The sequence below is a fragment of the Emydura macquarii genome, unplaced genomic scaffold, assembly GCF_026122565.2.
Source record: "Emydura macquarii macquarii isolate MOO-44397 ecotype Brisbane River unplaced genomic scaffold, CSIRO-AGI_Emac_v2 contig_1320, whole genome shotgun sequence".
Lineage (NCBI taxonomy): Eukaryota > Metazoa > Chordata > Testudines > Chelidae > Emydura > Emydura macquarii.
Window position 1 is genome coordinate 83,687 of NW_027131457.1, and position 21,576 is coordinate 105,262.

Sequence of the window (21,576 nt, forward strand, 5' to 3'; positions counted from 1 at the left end):
GCAATGCTCCTACTAATGCAACCCAATATGCCGTTAGCCTTCTTGGCAACAAGGGCACACTGTTGACTAATATCCAGCTTCTTCTTCACTGTAACTCACAGGTCTTTTTATGCAGAACTGCTACCTAGCCAGTCAGTTCCCGGTCTGTAGTAGTGCATAGGATTCTTCCATCCTAAATGTCATCTGCAATCCTCTCCATCCTCCGGACCATAAAACTTTTTTGTCCTTGTCTACTATAAAGAGCCCAATATTAAATATCTCTTCTCCAGGTAGGTACTTATAGACTGTAATCAAGTCACCTCTTAACATTCTCTTTGTTAAAATTAATAGATTGAGCTCCTTGAGTCTATAACTGTAAGGCATGTTTTCTAATCCTTGAATGATTCTCGTGCCTCTTCAGAACCCTCTCCACTTTATCAACATCCTTCTTGAATTGTGGACATCAGAATTGGACACAGTATTCCAGCATCCTTCACACCAGTGCCAAATACAGAGGCAAAATAACCTCCCTACTAGTACTTGAGATTCCCATGTTTATGTATTCATTAACCAGCTCATTATCCACCACGGCAACCAAACCTGTTGAATTTAAAAGCTGGTTGAAAAAAATTTTTTTTCTCCACAAAAATCCTCCACAACACCTTTCATTTTGATCCAACTGAAAACGTTTTCCAACTTTTCAATTTGCCAAGATTTTTGAAAAATGACATTTTCTGTTTGACCAGAAACTAAACTATTTTTAAAACATTTTTTAAATTCCCATTGAACCAAAAATTTCATTTTTTGTCTAGCTCAGTCATGATATTATACACTATTAAGATGACTAGTATTAACATGATTAATTATTATATACATAGAAATAATGAATGTCATTCTGGGGTGATATTAATAGAAGTGTCGGTTGTAAGACACCGGAGGTAATTGTCCTATCTGAGGTAATTGACCTGTCTGCTCAGCACTGGTGTAACCTCAGCTGAAGTAATGTGTCAGTTCTGGGTGCCATGATTTAAGAAAGATGTGGGCAAATTCTAGAGTCCACAGGAAAACAACACAAATGATAAAAGGTTAGAAAACATGATCTCTGAGAAAAGGTTAACAAATCTGGACAGGTTTAGTCTTGAGAAAAGACAACTGAAGGGGGACCTGATAATAGTCTTGAAATGTGTTAAAAACTATTATAAAGAAGACACTGATCAATTGTTTTCCATGTGCACAGAAGGTAGGAGAAGAAGTGATTTCTTAATCTGCAGCAAGGGAGATTTAAATTAGACAACACTTTCTAACTAGGACAATAGTGAAGCTCTGGAACAAGCTTCCAAGGGAAGCTCTTAAAAACATTGTTGAAGGTTTCTGAGAACACATTAGAGAAACACCTATCAGGGACGGTCTAGATTTACTTGGTCCTACCTCAGCACAGGTGGCAAGACTTGATTACTTCTTAAAGTCCCTTCAAGCCCTACAGTTCTAATATTCTATGCTAATTAATCATAAATGTAATAATTAATACTTAAGTTATTATTAATAACAGTGTTATTTAGTTGCAGCCAAATAGCACGACAGGTTTGTATTATAATCAGAACTGGAAGAAAAACAATCTTAGGAAATTTCAACTTCTGACTGGAAAATCAAAAGCTGATATTTTCTTTCATTTTTGGCTATCAGAAACCAATACATAAAAAAATAAAAATTGTCCACAAATTACCAGAGAGCCAATGTTTGCAGATTTCAGGTTTTCTGTTTTATGAAGAAAAATTGAAAGTGTTCGAAGAAAGAATACAACTTCTTTTAAAATGTTCCTTTACTCCCAAATCCAATTTTCCATTAAAAATGTTTAGGTGTAAAAATGTCCTAATTGTCCAACTCCACCTTTCCAATTGAAGAATACATTTCTTCTTTCTGTAGACTTTTTATTATTTCTATCATTATTTAGAGTGTAACCTCTTCAGGGGAAGGATTGTCTCTTATTCTCGATGGGTAAAGTGGCTAGCAAGATATTGGTGTCATGTAATAATAATAATAGTAAAGATAATAATGAATTAATTGATTTATTCAGGTGTGAATTGAATTGATGGAAAGAATCAACCAATCCACCATGACGGAATTCATTCTCCTGGGTTTCCCTGCCTCTTTCCAGCTGTGTTACCTGACCAAGTGGGGCCTGATATTAGTGCTCTAAAAGGAAGTTATTCTTCAACGTTCTTTCCACGTTTCATAAAATAGATTATTGTCTGTAACTCCAGCCTTGTTCCCAGTCCCGCTCCAGCCATGTTCGTGTTCCAGCCCGACCCCTGTGTCACCAGGCTTGGTATGGGTCACAGCTGGGAGGACCAATCTCAGGTCAGATTGTCAAAAAATTGGGCTGACATCCTCTCTCTGGTGGTATATTCTATAATTAGATTTAAGCAAACCAGCAACAAATGTGTGTTCCTGTACCTCTATATTAGCATCCCATAGAGCCACAGGCAGTCCGTTTAGGCACTCCATGCTATATTACCAGCCAGACAAACTGGACTTCTGTGGTAAAAGGTTACTAAAACCATAATTCACCACACATTAGGTTCTTCCAGCCCCAGGGGGCCAGTCACTTATCCAGGTCAATGGATGCTCAGGACCTTACACCAAAGATAATGTTATAGCCAATCCTTATTTATTAACTCAGAAAAAGAAAGGGGAGTTACTAAAAGGTAAAAGCACATAAAATACATTACAGGTGAATCAAAGTATGTAGTCCAAAATAATACCAGGGATGTTAAATCTGCCAGTTTTCTGTAAGTCTCTCCAGGTTGCCCAAATAGTTCTTGGGGATCTCAGTCCTTTTATTCAAAATGTCCTGTCAGAATTCACCAGTCAAGAGAAGGCAGCCAGGGGACTTTGTTCTCCCTTTTTATAACTTCACCCTTTTTGCTGGAAAAATCCTTGCTATGTCATTGGGTCAAGCAGTTCCATGGCATAGGTGCTTTCCCATCAGTTCATTATATGAACAGCAAATTCTACTTTGCACCGTCTGCACACATGCCATTTGAGGTGTGTTCAGGAATTATGTGCAGTGTCTCTAGTTTACAGTTCCTTTGTTATCCCTGAAGCGCAAACCTGTAGGCCTTTCTCAGAATCCCATGATGTTGAGTTCCAAACATATAGCAAAGTTTCATATCTCCACACACAATGCTGATACACACAGTAGAGCAGGATAATAATACTCAGCAGATTACAACTGTTCCAATGATAGCTCACGAGGCATATTGTACAGGTTTATCACAATTTTGTAACAGTGGTGACCATATTAGTGTAGACGGTCACCTTCCCCCTTAGACAGCATCACACTTGGCTCCCAGCCCCACTCTTGCTTTTTTCCAAAGCTCTTGACTCCTGACTCCAACTCTTACCTTTCTCTCTAGTTCCTGGCCTGACTGCCATTGCTCCACCCACTAGGCATGACCCTCCATATCTGGGTTTCTGACACTGGCCTAATATCTCTTGGCTCCGATAGTAAGCTATGGAGTTGGCCTATGTGAGGATATTAGCCAGGGTCAACATTTTGTTTGAAATAAGTGCTACTCCTTCTTCCTTTGAAATCACTGATAAAACTCACAGTGACTTGAATGGCCGCTTGACTGCGCTCAAATTGATCAGCAAAAGTTAAGTTGAAAGAAAGAAAGAAGGACAGAATCTTAGTTTATGTTTTGTGAAACAGCAGTGAAGATAGGAATTCAAATACTGAAATAAGACAGAATTCATATCTCCTCATACTTAGATTTTTTTAAATTTTCATATGGTACTTTCTGAATTTCATTACTTAGGTTTGCAGGTGAACAACCTGGGAGTTCCAGGGTAAATCCCTACAGTAATTTTCATTTGACAAGACATAATGCACAGAAATTTGCCCTGAACTCAAGGTGACATTAATCTAAAAATATGCTGCAGAACTGGACTCCATTTGTGGTTTTCATCATTTCATGACCAAATCAAAAGGGAAAAGATTTTTAGTTGTTTATTCTACTAAGTTTATTGCCTCTTAAAATGTAGATAAAATGGGCATAGTTCTCTATTTATTTACACAAGCTTTAGAACAGTGTAAATGCATTTATGTCAAGAGAGTGACTCCAGATTTACATCAGGCTGAAGGAGAGGGGTATTAGGCCCATTGACTCTAATAGAGTTACTCTTGATTTACATCAGGACGAGTGAGAGGAGAATCAGACCCATTGATCTGAATGTGGCTACTAGTGATTTACACCTGGGTGAGTGAATGTTCCTTATTTACACAAATATGAATGAAATTTGAATCAAGACCGCTTGCTTTAGTGAGCTGTGTTACAAGACACAGCATAGGAGTATTGTACTTAGATGACTCAGTTGTCATACTTTGTTGTCTTAAATATGTTCTATGGCCAGTGTTCTGGAACGTTATAGGAACAAGGAAAGTGCCACGAAGGAGCATCCTGTCTCCCGTGGTGGCCATTATCAGCTGTTTCAAAGACAGAAGAATTGTATGATAAATCATGGACAAAATTTACTTCTAACTCAGAAAGGCAGCAGCCAACTCATATCCCGAAGAATGAAGTCCTTATAAATATCAAAGTCATCATTTAATTCTGAAGATATATTTAACTAAATAATATCCAGAGGCAATGAATTCTACAGGCCAGCTAGCCACGTAAGTGGGAAGAGAGACAGGCAGAAAGCCATAGACAGGAACACAGAAAAAAAGAAAAATGGATAGACAGACCGATAAATACTGTGGATCCCAAGGATTTATTTGTTCATACCTGAAAAACTGCTCCCAATAATACATAACTATTTGGCAAGCATGTGTTGTTGTGTTGCACATTACTGTGACCCACTGGATTTCATCTCTATGTTCAAGGACAATGTTCATTTTTTCAAACATTTCTTGGCCAGTGACCTTCTCAAAGCATCTTTCAAGTCTTTGTTCCTAAGGCTGTAGATGAAGGGATTCAACATGGGAATGAAAAGGATATAAAACACAGACACTGCTTTTCCTTGGTACAGAGAAGATAGCCAAGTGGGCTGGTTGTACATGAAAGCAGTAGTCCCATAAAATAAAGTCACAGCCATCATGTGGGAGGTGCAGATGGAAAAGGCTCTCTGTCTGCCCTCGGCAGAGCGAATCCTGAGGATGGTGGAGATGATATAGATGTAGGAGATGAGCACAGTGAGGGCAGTGCTTGCTATGATGAGGCCGCATAGGGTAAACATCACAAGATTATTGACGTACGTGTCACTGCAGGAGACACTAATTAGGGGAGGGCCATCACAGAAGAAATGATCAATCTCAATAGACCCACAGTAGTTCAGGGTAAAGGTGAAGCCGGTTTGCACCATGGAATTCACACAGCCACGGATATAGGATCCCACCACCAGTTGAATGCAAACCCCCTTGGATGTGGCAACGAGATACAGGAGCGGGTTGCAGATGGCAGAGTATCGATCGTAGGCCATCGCTGCCAGGAGAAATGCTTCAGTGGGAGGAAGAGAGCAAAGAAGAAGAATTGGGTGGCGCATCCCTTGTAGGAAATGGCTTTTCTCCCTGCTAGGAAGCTCACCATGGCTCTTGGGGCTATGGTGAAGGATTAGCAGAGGTCTAAGAGCGACAGGTTCATGAGGAAGAAGTACATGGGGGTGTGGAAGTGAGAGTTGACTCTAACGAGGAGGACCAGGATGATGTTCCCCATCATAGTTACTATATAATCACCAGGAATATCACAAAAGGGATCATCTAACAAGCTGGACCATTTCCAAAACCCGGCAAGATGAATTCCGTGACTGCTGTGCGGTTCCCCAATCTCACTGGCTGTTAAATCCTTGGGAAAAGGAATGAGACACAGATTAAAGACAGGACAAATGAAGAAGGTGTAAATGAAGGGCTTAGTGAAAAGAAAAAGGATGATGATGGGAAAAATACATTGGTCTGAGGGCTTGATGTTCATTTTCCAGCTCTGCCACAGACTCTGTGAGGCATTGGCCCAGTCTTTTGGGCTGAGATTTCCAAAGCAGCCAAAGGCATTGTGTGCCTTTCAATGTCAATAGGATTTGGTCACCTCAGACAAGATTTATAAAGATGATTATGGGCCTAGTAGAATTTTTAAAAGCACGTAGGTACCAAAATCTCACTGATTTCAAGGTCAGAAGGAGCCATTCTGATTAATACCTTTTATCTTAAATACTGAAATACACTAAATTGATCATAAATAACTTTAAAACTTGGGGTCTATCCCCTGAGCTTTTGTGAAAATTTTCAGCTTTGCTATATCTGCCTCTCAGTTCTCCTTTCTGAAAATGAAGATAATATTATTTCCCGATCTCAGATAATGAATTCATTGATATTTTGGAAGTGCTCAGATGCTATCCTTACAAAGGATACAAAAAGTATCTTGTGAGTGATTTTCAAAAAGAGCCACCCAACTCCCATTGACTTTCTATAATATTTGGGTACTAAATTCACTGAAGTTCTATTGAAAATCTCATCCTAGACAGATTGAATTTGATGGCAACGATGCCTTTGACTTCACTGTAAGAAGATCAGGCTCTTGTAATGCATGTGAAACAAATTCCTAATAAAATTTGAGCTGCTCTTTTGGAAGGCATCGTTTCAAGAGTAGCAGCCAAAGTAACCAACTTTTCTTTTCAGCTGCCACACAAAGCACAGCTACTCAGCCAAGTTGGACAATTGCATAATCTATCCTCCCATGTGTGATACGATTAATTTATAAAAATGTGCCAGAACTGGGTCTTTAACATCAGCTATTCCATTCCTATTGGTCTAAGAAGTAACATATTTGATTTATTTATTGGACTGGAGACAGGTTAACACAGTGGCCCTGTCTACACTTACTCCGAGATTCGGAGGCAGTCGACCGGAGTTATGCAAGCTACGCAAAAAACTTGCGTAACTCCCATCAACTTCTCTGCTTCTCTTCTGCGCGCCGTCTTCACTGCACTGCATTGACAGGAACCTTGTTCCCGTTGATGCAGCACTATCCCACTCGAGAAGGTGGTCTTAATACGTCAATTTCTGGATCAACTGAGCGGGTCTTTATCAGTAGATCCAGAGAAATTGATCTGACGTGGCTGATTTGCTGCCATCAGTGTAGACTTAACCAGTACCTATGTTAAAAAGCGGAGCAAAGAGGATGTGGAGAATTATAGAGCAACTTCAATACCTGGAAAGATACTCAAACAAATTACTAAACAATTAATTTGTAAGCACCTAGAGGGTAATAGGGTACTAAGCAGTGATTAATTTGTAATGCAGAAGATGCTGGGGCTAAGGTCCAGCAAAGCTGGCACAAATTAAGCACTGGTTAGAGGGAATGGTAAGCATGGATTTGTCAAGAGCAGATACCACCAAACCAACCTAATTTCATAGAATCATAGAAAATTAGGGTTGGAAGGGACCTGAGGAGGTCATTTAGTCCAACCCCCTGCTCCAAGCAGGAGCAACCCTGACTAAATCATCCCAGCCAGGGCTTTGTCAAGCCATCCCTTGAAAACCTTTAAGGATGGAGATTCCACCACCTCCCTAGAGAACCCATTTCAGTGCTTCACCACCCTCCTTCACCACCCTCCTCCTTCACAAGCTGAAAAAGATTTTCCTAATATCCAACCTAGACTTCCCCCACTGCAACTTCAGACTCTTGCTCTTTGTTCTGTCTTCTGACACCCTGAGAACAGCCTAGCTCCATCCTCCCTGGAACCTCACTTCAGGTAGTCGAAGGCTGCAATAAAATCCCCCCTCACTTTTCTCTTCTGCAGACTAAACAAGCCTAGTTCCTTCAGCCTCTCCTCAGAAGTCATGTGTCTCAGCCCTCTAATCATTTTCGTTGCCCTCCACTGGACTCTCTCCAATTTGTCTACATCCTTCCTGTAGTGGGGGGCCCAAAACTGGACACAATACTCGAAATGTGGCCACACAGAGCAGAATAATCACATTTAGAGAAGACATTGAGGCTTCTGCTCTGTTAAAGTACATTACACCTTATTAATTTAACTGGGGTATAGACACACTTCCCTCCAAACTCAGCAATGGATTGGTTTGTAATAAAAGTAAATATGTTTATTAAACAAACGACTTCGTTAAGTGATACCAAGTAGAAGGAATACAGGCAAACATGGGTACAAACAATCAAAAGTAAAAATACATGTGCTAATAGCTAAGATAGAATTTAATATGTTAGAGCCTGTGTACAAGGTAGGTTCCTCTCCAATATGCCTTTCCCAGCAATGGCTAATTAGCATTCAGCCAGGATCCCCGCAGGTTCCAAGGCATTGGTTTTCCTTGTGTCCTCTCTTTATTGTTCAGGAAATCTATTCTTCTGAAACATATCCCTCAATAATGTCCCTTTTCCTTGCTGGCTATCTGGGAGAGTCTCCGTGCTGCCTTCTGCCCTGAAATGATTTCTTCCTGCAACCTTTGATACAAATGAATAGTTCATTGAATTTGACCACACCTTTTTCCTTTATTTGGAGAAAACCTGTTTATCGACTCACCCTGAAATGCCGGTTTTAAACTTCTTTTAATCAGACTTAAATACATAATATCAATGAGTATCCATAATTTCACATGCCACATTATCACATGCATTTGTTAATGATATTATTGACTAGTGTGTTATCAATTTTCGTGATACCTCACAAGGCATATTTTGTACAAATAATATTGCAGTAGAGTGAGGGGTATGAATACAGGGATGCCCATATTCACAGTGGGTGCACAACTGGATGAAAGACCATATTCAAAGAGTAGTTTTCAAATTGGGAGGATATGTCTAGTGGGTTTCCACTGGGTCCCATTGGAGAAGATAGGTATTAATAAAAGAATTGAAAGGTGGGAAAAAACTGGTTAAATGTGAGATTACAATGGGTCATGATGAAAGGTGAATTGTCAGGCAAGAGGGAGGTTACTAGTGGAGTTCTTTAGGATTCAGTCTTGAGACCAAACATATTGACATCTGTCATTAAAGAGCTTGGCAGAAAAAGTGGGAGTGTGCTAATAACATTTGCGAATGACACAAAGTTGGGAAGTATGACCATAATGGAGGAGGCCCGGAATATCATACAAGTAGATTGGATTACCTTGAAAACAGCAGTAATAGAAACGGGGAAGAAAGAACAACAGGAATTTTTGCTATAAACTGCAGACCTATCGGTGGGAAGCAACAAAATAGGAGAAAGACCCGGGTTTATTGGTCTGTCACAGGATGACTATGACCCACCAATATGATGCATCCATGAAAAAGGCTAATGACATCCTGGGAGGCATCAGGCAAGGAATTTCAAGAAGAGATAGGGAAATGTTAGTACCATTATAAAAGGCACTGTTGAGACCCCATCTGGAGAACTGTGTGCAATTCTGGTCTCCCATGTTTAAGAAAATTTAATTCAAACTGGAACAGGTGCACAGAAGGACTGCTAGGATGATCGGGCAAAATGGAGAACCTACCTTATGAGAGGAGACTTAAGGATCTTGGCTTGTTTAGCCTAAGCAAATGAAGGCTGAAGGGAGATATGACTGCTTTCTATAAATAGATCAGAGGGATAAACATCAGGGAGGGAAAGGAGTTATTTAGGTTAAGGGCCAATGTTGGGACAAGAATAAATGGATACAAACTGGATGGTGGAATCTTGATCCTTAGAGGTTTCTAAGGTCCGGCTTGACAAAGCCCTGGTGGAATGATTTAGTTGTGGTTGGTCCTGCTTTGAAAAGGGGGTTGGACTGGATGACCTTCTCAGGTCCCTTCCGACCCTAATATTCTATGATTCTATGGCCATCAATAAAACACATTTCCTCACCCTCCTTGTCTCTCTTCATTCTTGTCAAAATTTTCCATGAAAACAACAAAAAAATAAACGAATGAATGTTCTGACCAGTGCTCCTTTCCCTCAACCCCCAGAAATGAATCAGCATACGTAGCCCCTTGTGGGCAAGGGACAAACTACCAACCCGGAACAGATCCCAGGATGCTTCAGAATGGAAGGAGACCTGGGAGAACACAATCAGAGCTCACACTAACGCCACTGAAATCAGAACCCTTGGTCAGTTGCACAGTAGTAAACATACCGGCAGGGGTATGCTGGTGTCTCTTGAGCTAAGATGATCCTTACAGTGCTGGATAAGTCTCTGATGCTGAAATGCATGGAATTCCCAATTAACCCTGTGACATATTTTTTGAGTTGGTACTGTCAGAGAACACAGTGGGATCAGTGACTTATAAAAGAGGGCTCACAGAGGCCATTAAGAGCTGTGGATAACGTTCCAACCATGCCTAGATTAAAACAGACTTTCTCCACCTTGCAGACACACAAATGCGAAGGCAAATGGTTTGAGATCTGATCCAGCCACTTATACGGGGAGTCAGCCCTCCCCTAATTTCAAGCTTCTCTGGTGCGGAACTGAAGGTTTGCCAGGGGAATTTTTTGACATATCCTCGCCTAAGGGCATTGTGGGTAGGTTCCCTGGAGCACTGCAGGGCTTGGAATCAGGGACATAGATGGAAAAAACTCATCACCCAGGCCACCCACCAAATACAAAATTAATGCAAAAACATAAACACTGAGTGACGTTCTCCTGCCAGCTCCCCTGGCTCAGCCCCATTTTCTGACCAGGGCTGAGAGGAGAACTGGGCCCTGCCCTCTGGATGTGCATTGTCTCACCTGCGTTTGGCTTTTAAGAATTCTTGCTTCAGATGTTAAACCTTTCCCACTTGCTGCCGTGCAATACCCTCAGAGCCGAGGGGCATCTTTGTCTGGATTCACACCTCACTGATAGTGGTGTCAATCCAGAGTGACTCTATTGGCTCCAAGGGTCACCCACACCAGCATAGATTGGACAGAGTTAGCAGCTGCCGGGGCCAGAGCTTGTACAGGGTGCAGGGGTCCTGTCTCTGGAGGGGTGGCTTCTCTGTGGGTAGGAAAACTCCCCTTCCTCCCGTAGAATGATTACAGGTTCCTTGTGAAATGCCCTTTCTTGAATTTTACTATGGACACAGACACTCTGGGCCGCAGGGTCTATCTGTTCAAGTACTCAGGGAAGGCAGTGGGGGGAAATGATAAAGTCCAGAAACATGAACATTGTGGTAACATCATGGGGTGATTACATTGCATGATAGTGAGTAGTTTGCATGGATAGATGGAGATATAGAGATGCGTTAGGTCTGAGGTAGTACAGTGGAATCTGTGTGTGAGACAATACGAATGCACAATATCGATATGTAATATCAAATACATTGCTGTGTAACTATGACCTGTGTTTGTATTAAGCTTTTCCCAGGAGGCTTTGGGCACAATGTGGCAGGAAAACAAGGAACACAGGCTGAGTAAAAGAGTTCTTAACCACAGTCACTTTATTCTTAAAGCCCACAAGACTTGGATACTATGTGCCCCCTCCCTTGCCAATAATTCCATAGATATGACGGCACAGAGTTTAGGATTTCATGCCATCATATCCCAGTTACAGAAGCAAACAATAAACCAACCCCCATCATGGACCAAGTAGAGTTTTATATGCTGAAAAGGAGAAGACCCAGAGACCTCAGGAAGTCCACTACACTTTGATCTCGCTACTGATTTAATGTGGAAGAGGTTCAGATAGCCTGAGGATGGTTGGCAGTACAAAAACCTAAAATAGAAACACAGATAGATCAATAGATTACGATCTTATTTCCACTAGTGCAAATCTACAGTGAGTCCATTGACTTGAGTATGTCTGTATTTTTGCCAGTGTAAATATCCCTTTGCATGTAAAGAGTTTGCTAAGCATGTTCTCACAGAGACAGTAATGTCACCCATTGATTACATTTCTATACAAACACAGAATGAAATCACAGTCAAAGGAGAAAGATGGACCTTTAATCCTTAGTGAATAACCTCCACCCTGTCAGTTTCCACAGGGAAGCTTTGATCTCCTTGTTTCTCATGCTATAGATGATGGGATTCATCACTGGAGGCAGCACAGAATAGAAAACAGCCACCACGAGATCCAGCCGTGACGTTGTGCTGGAGAGGGGTTTCAGGTAGGCAAAGCTGCTAGTGCATACTAACAAGGAGATCACAGTGAGGTGAGGGAGGCAGGTGGAGAAGGCTTTGTGCCGGCCCTGCTCAGAGGGGATTCTCAGCACCGTGCTGATGATCTGAACATACGACACAATTATAAAAACAAAGCAGCATAAGGCTAAGCCCACACTAAAGAGAATGATCCCCGTTTCAGTGAGGTAGGAGTCAGAGCAGGTGAGCTTGAGTAGCTGGGGAATGTCACAGAAGAACTGATCCACCTTGTTGCCTCTGCAGAAGGATACTGCAAATGTGTTCCCGGTGTGCAGGGCAGCATAGAGAACACTGCTGGCCCAGGCCCCGGCTGCCGTTTGGACACAAGCTCCCCTGTTCATCACTCTCTCATAGTGCAGAGGCTGGCAGATGGCGACGTAGCGATCGTACGCCATGACAGTGAGAAGGAAAAAATCTGCTCCCACCAAGAAGAAAAGGAAAAAGACTTGGGCAATGCATCCAGCGTAAGAAATGGACCTGGTGTTCATGAGGGAATTGGCCATGGATTTGGGGAGGGTGACAGAGATGGAGCCAATGTCTAGGATGGACAGATTGATCAGGAAGAAGTACATGGGGGTGTGAAGGTGGCGGTCGAGGGCTATGGCTGTGATGATAAGAAGGTTCCCCACCAGGGCTGCCAGGTAAATCACTAGAAACACCACAAAGTGTAAAATCTGCAGCTCCCGCACCTTAGAGAATCCCAGGAGAAGAAACTCGGTCACGGTGGTTTGGTTGGACATTTTCTTCCTTAGCACATTGTGTCCTGCCTGCGGAGGGAAGGAGAAGGGCAACGGTGAGAATTAGAGTGACCGAGGGAATGACCCTGATTCCTCTCTCCATAATAACTGACGATGTGACTGTCAGAGCACAGCTCAGATCACATTCACTGAGCAGGGGCGGTGAGGGGTCCTCGCTGCGGAGAATGAGATGACTAGTCCGTTGCGTTATCCCACTGATGTCAATCCGCACACGTCTTGAAGCTGGGTCACTTCACACGTGTGAAGATCTGAGCCACGACCTGGCATCGCTCAGCTACTGCTGTGTTGTATCGTTTCCCTTTGTGACTTTGTGTCTGTGCTCTGCGGGTCAGTGACAATCAGGACACCTGAGTTCTGTTCCTGGCTCTGCCATTGACCTGCTGTATGACCTTCAGCCAGTCACTTCCCCTCCCTGGGACTCTCTTTCCCTCCCTCCCTTTCTCTGCCTGGTCTACTAGGACTGTGAGCTCTTTGGGGGATGGGCTGTGTATTATTATGTGTATATTCTGTGCACCTTGTTATGATATTGTGTGCTCAGCTGTCAGCAGAGATGGAGCCTGGTTATGGTGCTAAACAAAGAGGTTTCTAGTCCCAGTGACCTCCTCCCTGTCCATCTAAGCTCCATGTCAGGTAGACAGATCTGGCTGCTGGGTGCAACTCTGAAACTGGGTTCGAAGCTCCTAGTCCCTATAACACATATTCTGTGGGTATCAGCTTTGCCATTACTCAGTTTTACTTTCCTTTGAAACAGAAATCAAACAGCTGCAACCGAATCAATGGGTTTCCAGTTATGGTGTTATTAGCCAATATTAAAGTTTCCCCACCCTTGTTTGAAGTTTAATTCTGGCTGGAAATTTTCAGTTAAATTTTGGTTGGTTGGTTGCATTTTTGGATGGAAAATTTACAGTAAAACAACGATTTTCTTAAAGTGTCTGTTTTCATTAAAAAATTCTGTTATACTGGAAAACTGAATACTCAACAAGCAATCCTGTTTGGTTTTCATCTTAAATTTACACTTTTCAGCTGAAAGTTTTCAGTTGCCTAAAGGAGAAAAAAAAAGGGTTTGGGGTTTCTGATGAAAAGTTGACATTTTCGAAAGCAGGAATTTTTGTTTCTTCTGACTGTCTCTAGTTGTTTTAGTAACTTAACAGTGAACTCCTTAACGAGTGCTGACAGCAATTCTGATTCATGTTCTTTAAATGTCCCTTGTATGCTAATCCCCACACATATATTTAATTGACATAGCACACTTACTGTACTGGCCGCTGTGGATTTTTCCCCAACAGGTGTTGACTCCGGTCGTCCAGCTCCAGGATTCTTCGGTCATTATCTATCTATCTGTTTAGATGACAAAGACACAAGTGTGTAAGAGTCATCTCACCCCTCACTCTGCGCATGACCTGACAGAACTAGACTCAGACCGGTTGCTCTCTGCAGCTGAGCAGTGTGTAGCTGGCTTTGAGCGTCGCTGGCATTAAAGGAGTTATGCTGAGGGAAGGTGATTTACCCATGTCTAGTTCCTAAGGGCTTGTGGGACTCACTCCCGACAGACCTGAACAGCTCAGAAGCAGAGGTCCAGAGGCAAAACTTCGTAGACTCATCAAGTGTAAAGCCAAAAGGGGCCGTTCTGCTCCTCTAGTCTGACCCCCTGCCTAGCCCAGGCCCTCGGATCTCCCCCAGGGTTGCCTGACTCCAACCCAGCTTCTGTGCTGTCTGTGCGCCGGGATTACCAAGGGATTTGGTTACCTAAAGGTGGAGACAGGCATCTACTGGGATTTATCAAAGCTCCTAAATCAGTCAGGTAGCTAAGTCCCATGGACATCCAATGGGAGTTAGGCACCTAATTTGCTGAGGTGTTACTGCAAATCACACAAGACAGCTATTAGCTTATTTAGATGCCTAAACCCCTTTGTAATTCTGACCCTGGGTCTCTCTTGGCATCTTCCAAGGCCTGGGCTTCTCTTGACTTTCAGAACTATGAAGGCTGGGATTTGCAAAGGAGCCTAAGGGCGAGTAAGGCATGCACGTCTTGAGGGCCTAACTCCCTTCGACTGCCTTGACAATCCCAGCCTACAACGATAACAAGGGCAGTCAGGCAGCAGGGGTTATAGAGAGGAGGTCAAGTCACCTGGAGCTCTTGTGATCTAAGCCCAGCTACGCAACTGAATTACCTCATCTCTCCGTGCCTCAGTTGCCCCAGCTGTAACCTGGGGGAGAAGACCGGGCACTGGAGGAATAATTCATAACGGATGGTGTAATAACGGCATATGCATGCCTCAGTTTTGTTTGAGCTCTTACTGGATTTTCATAGATCTGGATGAACTACTAGTCACATTTTCTTCAAACAGAAATTGCCTGAGGCCCTGCATTCAGTGTGCTGGCATTTCTCTGTCTGTCTGTCTGTATCTAACATGTTAACTTTTGAAAATCACGTCCAACCAGATTCCAGAATGTCAGGAAATGTTCTAGGCCCTTGTATTTCTGTTTCGTTTCAACCTAACTGTCAATTTCATTTAAATGCAAATCCTCCCCAATACCAGTTACCTTTCAACTACACGAGTCAAATTTCCCCTTTTAGCATGAGATTTTCACAGCACTCAGTACTGACCTATCTCTGTTGTCCATGAAGGTATTTAAACACTTTTTCAAATACCACTTTTACTTGCTAAATTTAATATTATTTTTGTTCAGTAACACAGATAACTAAACCAGGCAGCCAACTACCAATGAAGAAACAGTTGCAGATCTATATGTAAGGCTCAGATCCATTTTGCTTTTAAAGCAGAGATTCAGCCTCTGCGTTATGCCAAGACAAAATAACCTGTTCTAACCATGGGAGTATTCCCAGTTACACCCAACATTACGATGCAGTAAAAGCTGATTTCATGCATCAGTCATTCAGAGTAAACTACAGTAGAAGGACGCTGCAATTAACCCCAAACGAAGCTTTGGAAACCAGGAAATTGACTGGGTGAAACTAAACTGAAACGCAAGGATCTAGAACATTTCCTGACATACTGGAATCTGATTGGATGCGATTTTCAAACGTCCTCATGATAAATAAACACAGACAGAGGGAGAAATGCCAGCACACTGAGTGCAGGGCCTTGTGTGGCCTGGCCAGTTAGATAAAGTTGAATTTTAAAGACACATTTTCTGTTCCCTTTCCCGAGGTGAGGCTCTGGAAGTCTTGATGAGCCACAATTCCAGCAGTGTCCCCAGAGGGCAGTTCCAGAGGGGTGGAGGGATTTCCTGCCCGGCCTGGGTCAGGGTCACCCTCCACTGGCGGAAGAGGTGCCTGGAGGTTGCGGAGAGTCTCGCTTGCTCAAGTGGGGATGGCTCTGTCAAAGGCAGAGTGGCGCCTGCCGACGTCCTCCGCTCCCGCGGGGTCTGTCCGCCAGCTACCTCGTCCCTGGAGCGCGGGGTATCCCTCTGCCCCACACGGAGGGAGCCCTCATTGCTCATTGTACAACAGGGGGGTCACCTAGCCTCCTGCACAACCAAAGCAAGAGCCTTGTGTCCTGCAAGTGTCAATGGGAGTGGTTCCCCCTGGGCTTTGTCTGTGGGTCTGGGAGCCCAGGAGGGGGCCGCCCCTCGCTCCCAGGCTGGGGTGGCCGCATGGCCGGAGTGAGACTGCTGTTAGCCCTGCCCTGGGGGGCAGAGACTGGGGGGCACACGGAAACTCCCAAAAGTTGATTGGGAGCAAAGGTCCCCTTGACTCTCAATTAGCACATTTCAGTTCAAAATTTTCTTTTTCTTTCTTGCTTTTTTTTTTTAAATATTCTTTTTTTTTTAAACTTTTTTACATATTATTTTTCTCTTCCCCTTTATTTTTGAGTCATCTAGCTCTTAATTTTTATCTTTTGGAAGTTTGATATAATTGTATTTTTATTGTCTTTATTATATTAGTGTTATATCATTTTATTTATTATTATTTTTAAGTTTCTTTGTATTGTTTTTCTCTTACGATTTTTATTTTATTTTGCTCTTTTAAATTGTGTTATATTTTTTCCTATTTATTATTTCTTTTTAAATGAATTTTATATTCTGGCCAGCCCTTCCAGTTGGGGATCATTGCCTCTCATTCCAGTGAGGTCCTCCGGCCTCTGACTCCAGACAGACACTCCCCCCCCCGATTTAGCCTGGTCTCTTAGCCAGGCGTGGGCTAGCTGGAGTTGTGGGCAAAGGGCTAAGATGATCAGCGTAACCAGCACAGTGTTGTGAGCCTCTCCAGGAAGAGGGGAAGCTAAGAGGGGAGGTGTTTGTAGGCCTCGAAATCCCATAAACATTCCTATCTCCAGGAGTTAAATGGTTATTGACAGTCAATGGGAGACTTGTTCTCATGCTTTACTTTTAGGATCTGCCACATTTCAGGTGTTGTGCTCTAAACACTGAGTTACGGGGATACTCTGAGATATGGGGCTTCTTGGTTGCAAATAACGAATGAGAGGCTCAATGGGCCGGTGAGAGAGAAAGAACAAATGTGAGGAATTGACTCTGTCGCCTGGTGGTTAGAGCCATTAATTCAGTGTCCTCTCCTTCCCCCCAACCCTGCTTCATCCATAAATGGCGTAGGCACCGAATGCCAAGGAGGGGTTGCCGTGGAGAATCCAAACCAGAGGGAGGGACATCCTGGAAGCCTGGACTTAGACACCTACCTCAGTGAGAGGGACAGGGCTTAGGACACGGTCACTCTTTGCCTATCTTAGGTGAGGAAGGTGTAAGAATCCCACAGTAGCGGATATGGGATAATGTGCTCCACACATTAGCTCCGGTCCCGATCTCTAATAGTTCAACATTGATTTATGCTCTGAAGAATGAGGTTTTTAGCATTAACTGTTATAAACTCGGCAGAAAATTTTTGTCCATGTAAATGTCCAGTCCCTCTTTAAAACGTGCTGGATTCTTGGCCTTGATGGCTTCATGTGGCAGTGAGTTCCACAGACTAATGTATGTGTTATGTGGAAAATGTATTTCCTTTTATAACAATTTTGAATCTGTCACCTTTACATTTCATTGAATGTCCGTCCTCTTGTTCTTGGATGATGAGAAGCTCCTGATCTTCCTTCTCTAGACCATTCAGATGAAGAAGGAGGAGGTCTAGAGCCAATTTTTTAAAGGCATTTAGGATTTTTAATAGGTTTTGTTTGCCTACGTGCTTTTGACAATCCCACTAGGAACTTTACTTCCTTTAAAAATGTGGCCTTCAGGCTGGGATTTGCCAAGGAGACTAAGGGAATTAGGTGAGTTTCAATGAGATCATAGAAATTAGACATAGAAATTAGACAATTTTTCAGATGAATAGTTTCTTTGCAGAAAAATTCAGTTTTACTCAACCTGAAACTATTTGTTAATTTGACCCAATTGGTTTGGAGTGGGAAAAAGTTTTTCAGGGCCAGCTTCAGGAGATAGCATCTATCTCTTATAACCTTTAGGTCAATGGTTAGGGTCTTTCTCTAGAATGTGAGCTACCCAGGTTTGAATCCCTGTTATGAAGATGTGTTGAGGCCACTCTGGGGTGTTTTGCTCTGAATGTCTCCTGGTGATGCTATTTCATATTGTATAAATACCTCCATATTCATTGCGGCAAAGAGGAGACCAAGGGAAAATAAATACCGCCATAGCCTGGTAGTTTTGGTACTCCCCTAAGAGTGAAACTATTTGAAGTCACCTCCCTTCTAAATCAAGCAGAAAGTGCTGTGATTTCTTGGTTTGCTGGTTGAACTAGAAAATCAGTGAGTCATTAACTCTAATGATGGATTCCTACTGTCTCCCTTCAGTATCCAGTTTAGGCTTATTTCCCAACAGCCTATTTCAAATATTTAAATGAGAGAGGCAACCCAGCCCAGTGGGACGGGTGTTGTATTAGAAGTCAGGACACCAGGGTTCTGTTCCCAGCTTTCCCCCTGGCTTGCTGTGCAAATTGTTTTCTCTTTCACTCTTTGTGTGTTATTTTTATTTAGATGGTAATCTCTTTGGGGCAGAGATTGTCACTAACATAGCAACACAACCAACACGCACAATAACCCCCAAACACACATAGCTCTTCACTGCAACTCACACCTCTTATTTGTCACCCGCCCGAGGTTTGCCAGCACCGCTGCCCAGACACAAACCAGCAAAACCAACACACACAATAGCCCCCAAACACACATAATCCCTCAGCACAGGATACCCACCTCATTCACCACGCCCACAAATCCAAACAAATTCCCCCAGATTAAGATGACCTCCTGAGGTCCCTTCCAACTCTAATATTCTATGATTCTATGCATTGATCTGACATCCTGGAGAATAATACAATATATCTTCAACTCTGAGTAAGATTTTCTAATAGATAGATAGATAGATAGATAGATAGGTGTGTATTGGGATAGATAGATGGAGGGATGGATGGATAGACAGATAGATAGATGATATTGTTTAACATAAAGGGCGATTCATGAAGACAGAAAGTAGATGATTAGAGAAAGTAACTGAGCCCATCCCTGGTTAAAATAATAAAAAAAGACGAAAGGTCATCTTCACAGCTTTCTTGCAAAAGCTAATGTTGCACTAAGAAGCTTCTTCAGAGCCTCGTGAACTTCCCTCTTCTTCAGACTATACACAATGGGCTTTAACATTGGGGTCACCACCGGGTATAGCAAAGAGAGGGCCTTGCTGAGCACTGGAGGGTGATCTGAGGAAGGCACCACCACATACATTGCAATCAGCGTCCCATAGAATGTGCTAACAATGATAAGGTGAGACGAGCAGGTGGAAAAGGCCTTTTGCCTCCCCATGTTGGAAGGGATCCTGAGGATGGCCCTGAGAATAGAAACGTAGGAGGCCAGGATCAAGAGGAATGGGATAAGTGACACAGCTGAAGAAAAGAAGAAAACCATTTTGTCAACCAAGTACGTATTGGAGCAGGAGAGTTTTATCAGGGATGTAATATCACAAAAGAAATGGTCGATCTCATTAGGGCCACTGAAATTTAAATTAGACAGAAAACATATGGTTACTGATGTCCCTATGAAGCCACTTGCCCAGGAAACAGCTGCTGACTGAGGGCAAACCTTGTCATTCATGAGTGTTATGTAATGCAGCGGCTTGCAAATAGCTAAATATCGATCATAAGACGACGGTGAGAAGGAGACATTCAGCAACAGCCAGGGCACCAAAGACATTACACTGCACCATGCAGCCTGTGATGATACAGCATTATCCTTGGTTAGCAAGCCAAACAACAACCTGGGGACCAGCTTTGTCGTGTGCCAGATTTCCAAGAAGGATAAATTTCCTAGAAAGAAATACATAGGGGTGTGGAGGCTGCAATCTGTCAACATGGTAATTACGATGAGGAGGTTCCCAATTATTGTCACAAGGTAAATCGCTAAAAAGATGCCAGAGAGGACCATCTGCAGTTTTTCAGTACTTGGGAATCCCACGAGTATGAATTCTGTGATGGCTGTTTGATTTTTCTTCACAATTCTTTTCCAGGTGAATTTTTCCTAGAGAAAATAAAATAGTATAAGATAGTATGTGTTTAGGTTTGGCAGAATTTCATTGTTATTATTTTATGATTTTGAGAGCTATTTATTTTAAAGCATTTTTTCTTTTTATCAATTTAAATGTTCACAATTGTGGGAAATCATTTGGGGTCAGACAATAATTATGGCTATGTCTACACTGCAGCACTCATTTGAATTAGCTTAATTCAAATGTCAGAAAGCGGTTTATAGAAAGCGCTGCAGACTATCCACACTACAGTGTTTGTGCTGGTTTCTTGTGTCCACACTGGCCAGCCTTAATTCGAATTAGAAAGCGGTGCAATATGGGAAGCTATCCCACAGTGCAACTAACCATAGAGGCTGTTGTGACGAGCGTCATTGTCCCAGGATGCAGCGCTGTCCCCCCCCCCTCCCGCCCCCCAACAAACAGGAAAAGGATTTTCATGCTGTTTTTTTATTCCCCCGATCGCCATTGCTGCAGGCACATGGAGCCAGCAGAACTATGCTCTCATTTTGACCATGACAAATACATCACAGCTTATCTTGGATTACTTTAGAACTGCATGCAGTTTGCCTTTTATGCTCCCCCTACCATCCCCTGTATATTGCTTGCCTTTGCTTTCTTCCTTCACCAAACCAACCCCCCACCTGTATGCTGTTTGCCTTTAATGATCATCCCAAAACCCCCTGTATATTGCTTGCCTATTATTTTCCCCTCCACCGAGGTGTCTGTAGAATGAAAGATAAATAACAACGGAGTCAGTTAGTATATTAATATAGTGATACAAATGTTTCCATTTCACTGATGGAAAGCATGATATAATGTATCCACATGTAGCACTGTGAATAAACTCTTTAGGAAAGTATCAATTTCCATGATTGGCCACTGAAACAATGTAGCAAAAAAATTCCTCTCACTGCTGGGCAGTTAAAACGCATTCACCACGCGGGGAGGGGGAGGGGTGAAATTTTCAAACCCTTAAAGGGACAAACTGCAACGGGCTTGCTGGGCATTTAATTGAGACAAGCTATGACCGTGGAGAAGAGAGTCGTTATCGCTCTGTGGAAGCTGGCAACCCCTGACTGTTACCGCTCTGTTGGGAATCAATTTGGAGTTGGTAAATCTACAGTGGGAGCTTCCATGATTCAAGTATGCAGGGCCATCAATAGACTTCTGCTAAGAAGGCTAGTGACTTTGGGAAGTGTGCAGGACATAGTGGAGGGGTTTGCCACGATGGGTTTCCCAAACTGCAGGGGGGCCTTTG

General features: G+C 42.8%; 1 protein-coding gene and 2 pseudogenes across 1 annotated transcript; all 3 read right to left on the minus strand.

Moving 5' to 3' along the window:
* Positions 1-4,872: 4,872 nt before the first annotated feature.
* LOC137154926 (olfactory receptor 5AR1-like) lies at positions 4,873-7,815 on the minus strand (annotated as a pseudogene).
* Positions 7,816-11,864: 4,049 nt separating this feature from the next.
* On the minus strand, positions 11,865-12,800 carry LOC137154931 (olfactory receptor 14A16-like). The gene has a single exon (XM_067550777.1). It carries the CDS (start codon positions 12,798-12,800, stop codon positions 11,865-11,867), a length of 936 nt encoding a protein of 311 aa, XP_067406878.1.
* A 6,542-nt stretch (positions 12,801-19,342) lies between these two features.
* LOC137154932 (olfactory receptor 11A1-like) lies at positions 19,343-20,116 on the minus strand (annotated as a pseudogene).
* Positions 20,117-21,576: the final 1,460 nt, after the last annotated feature.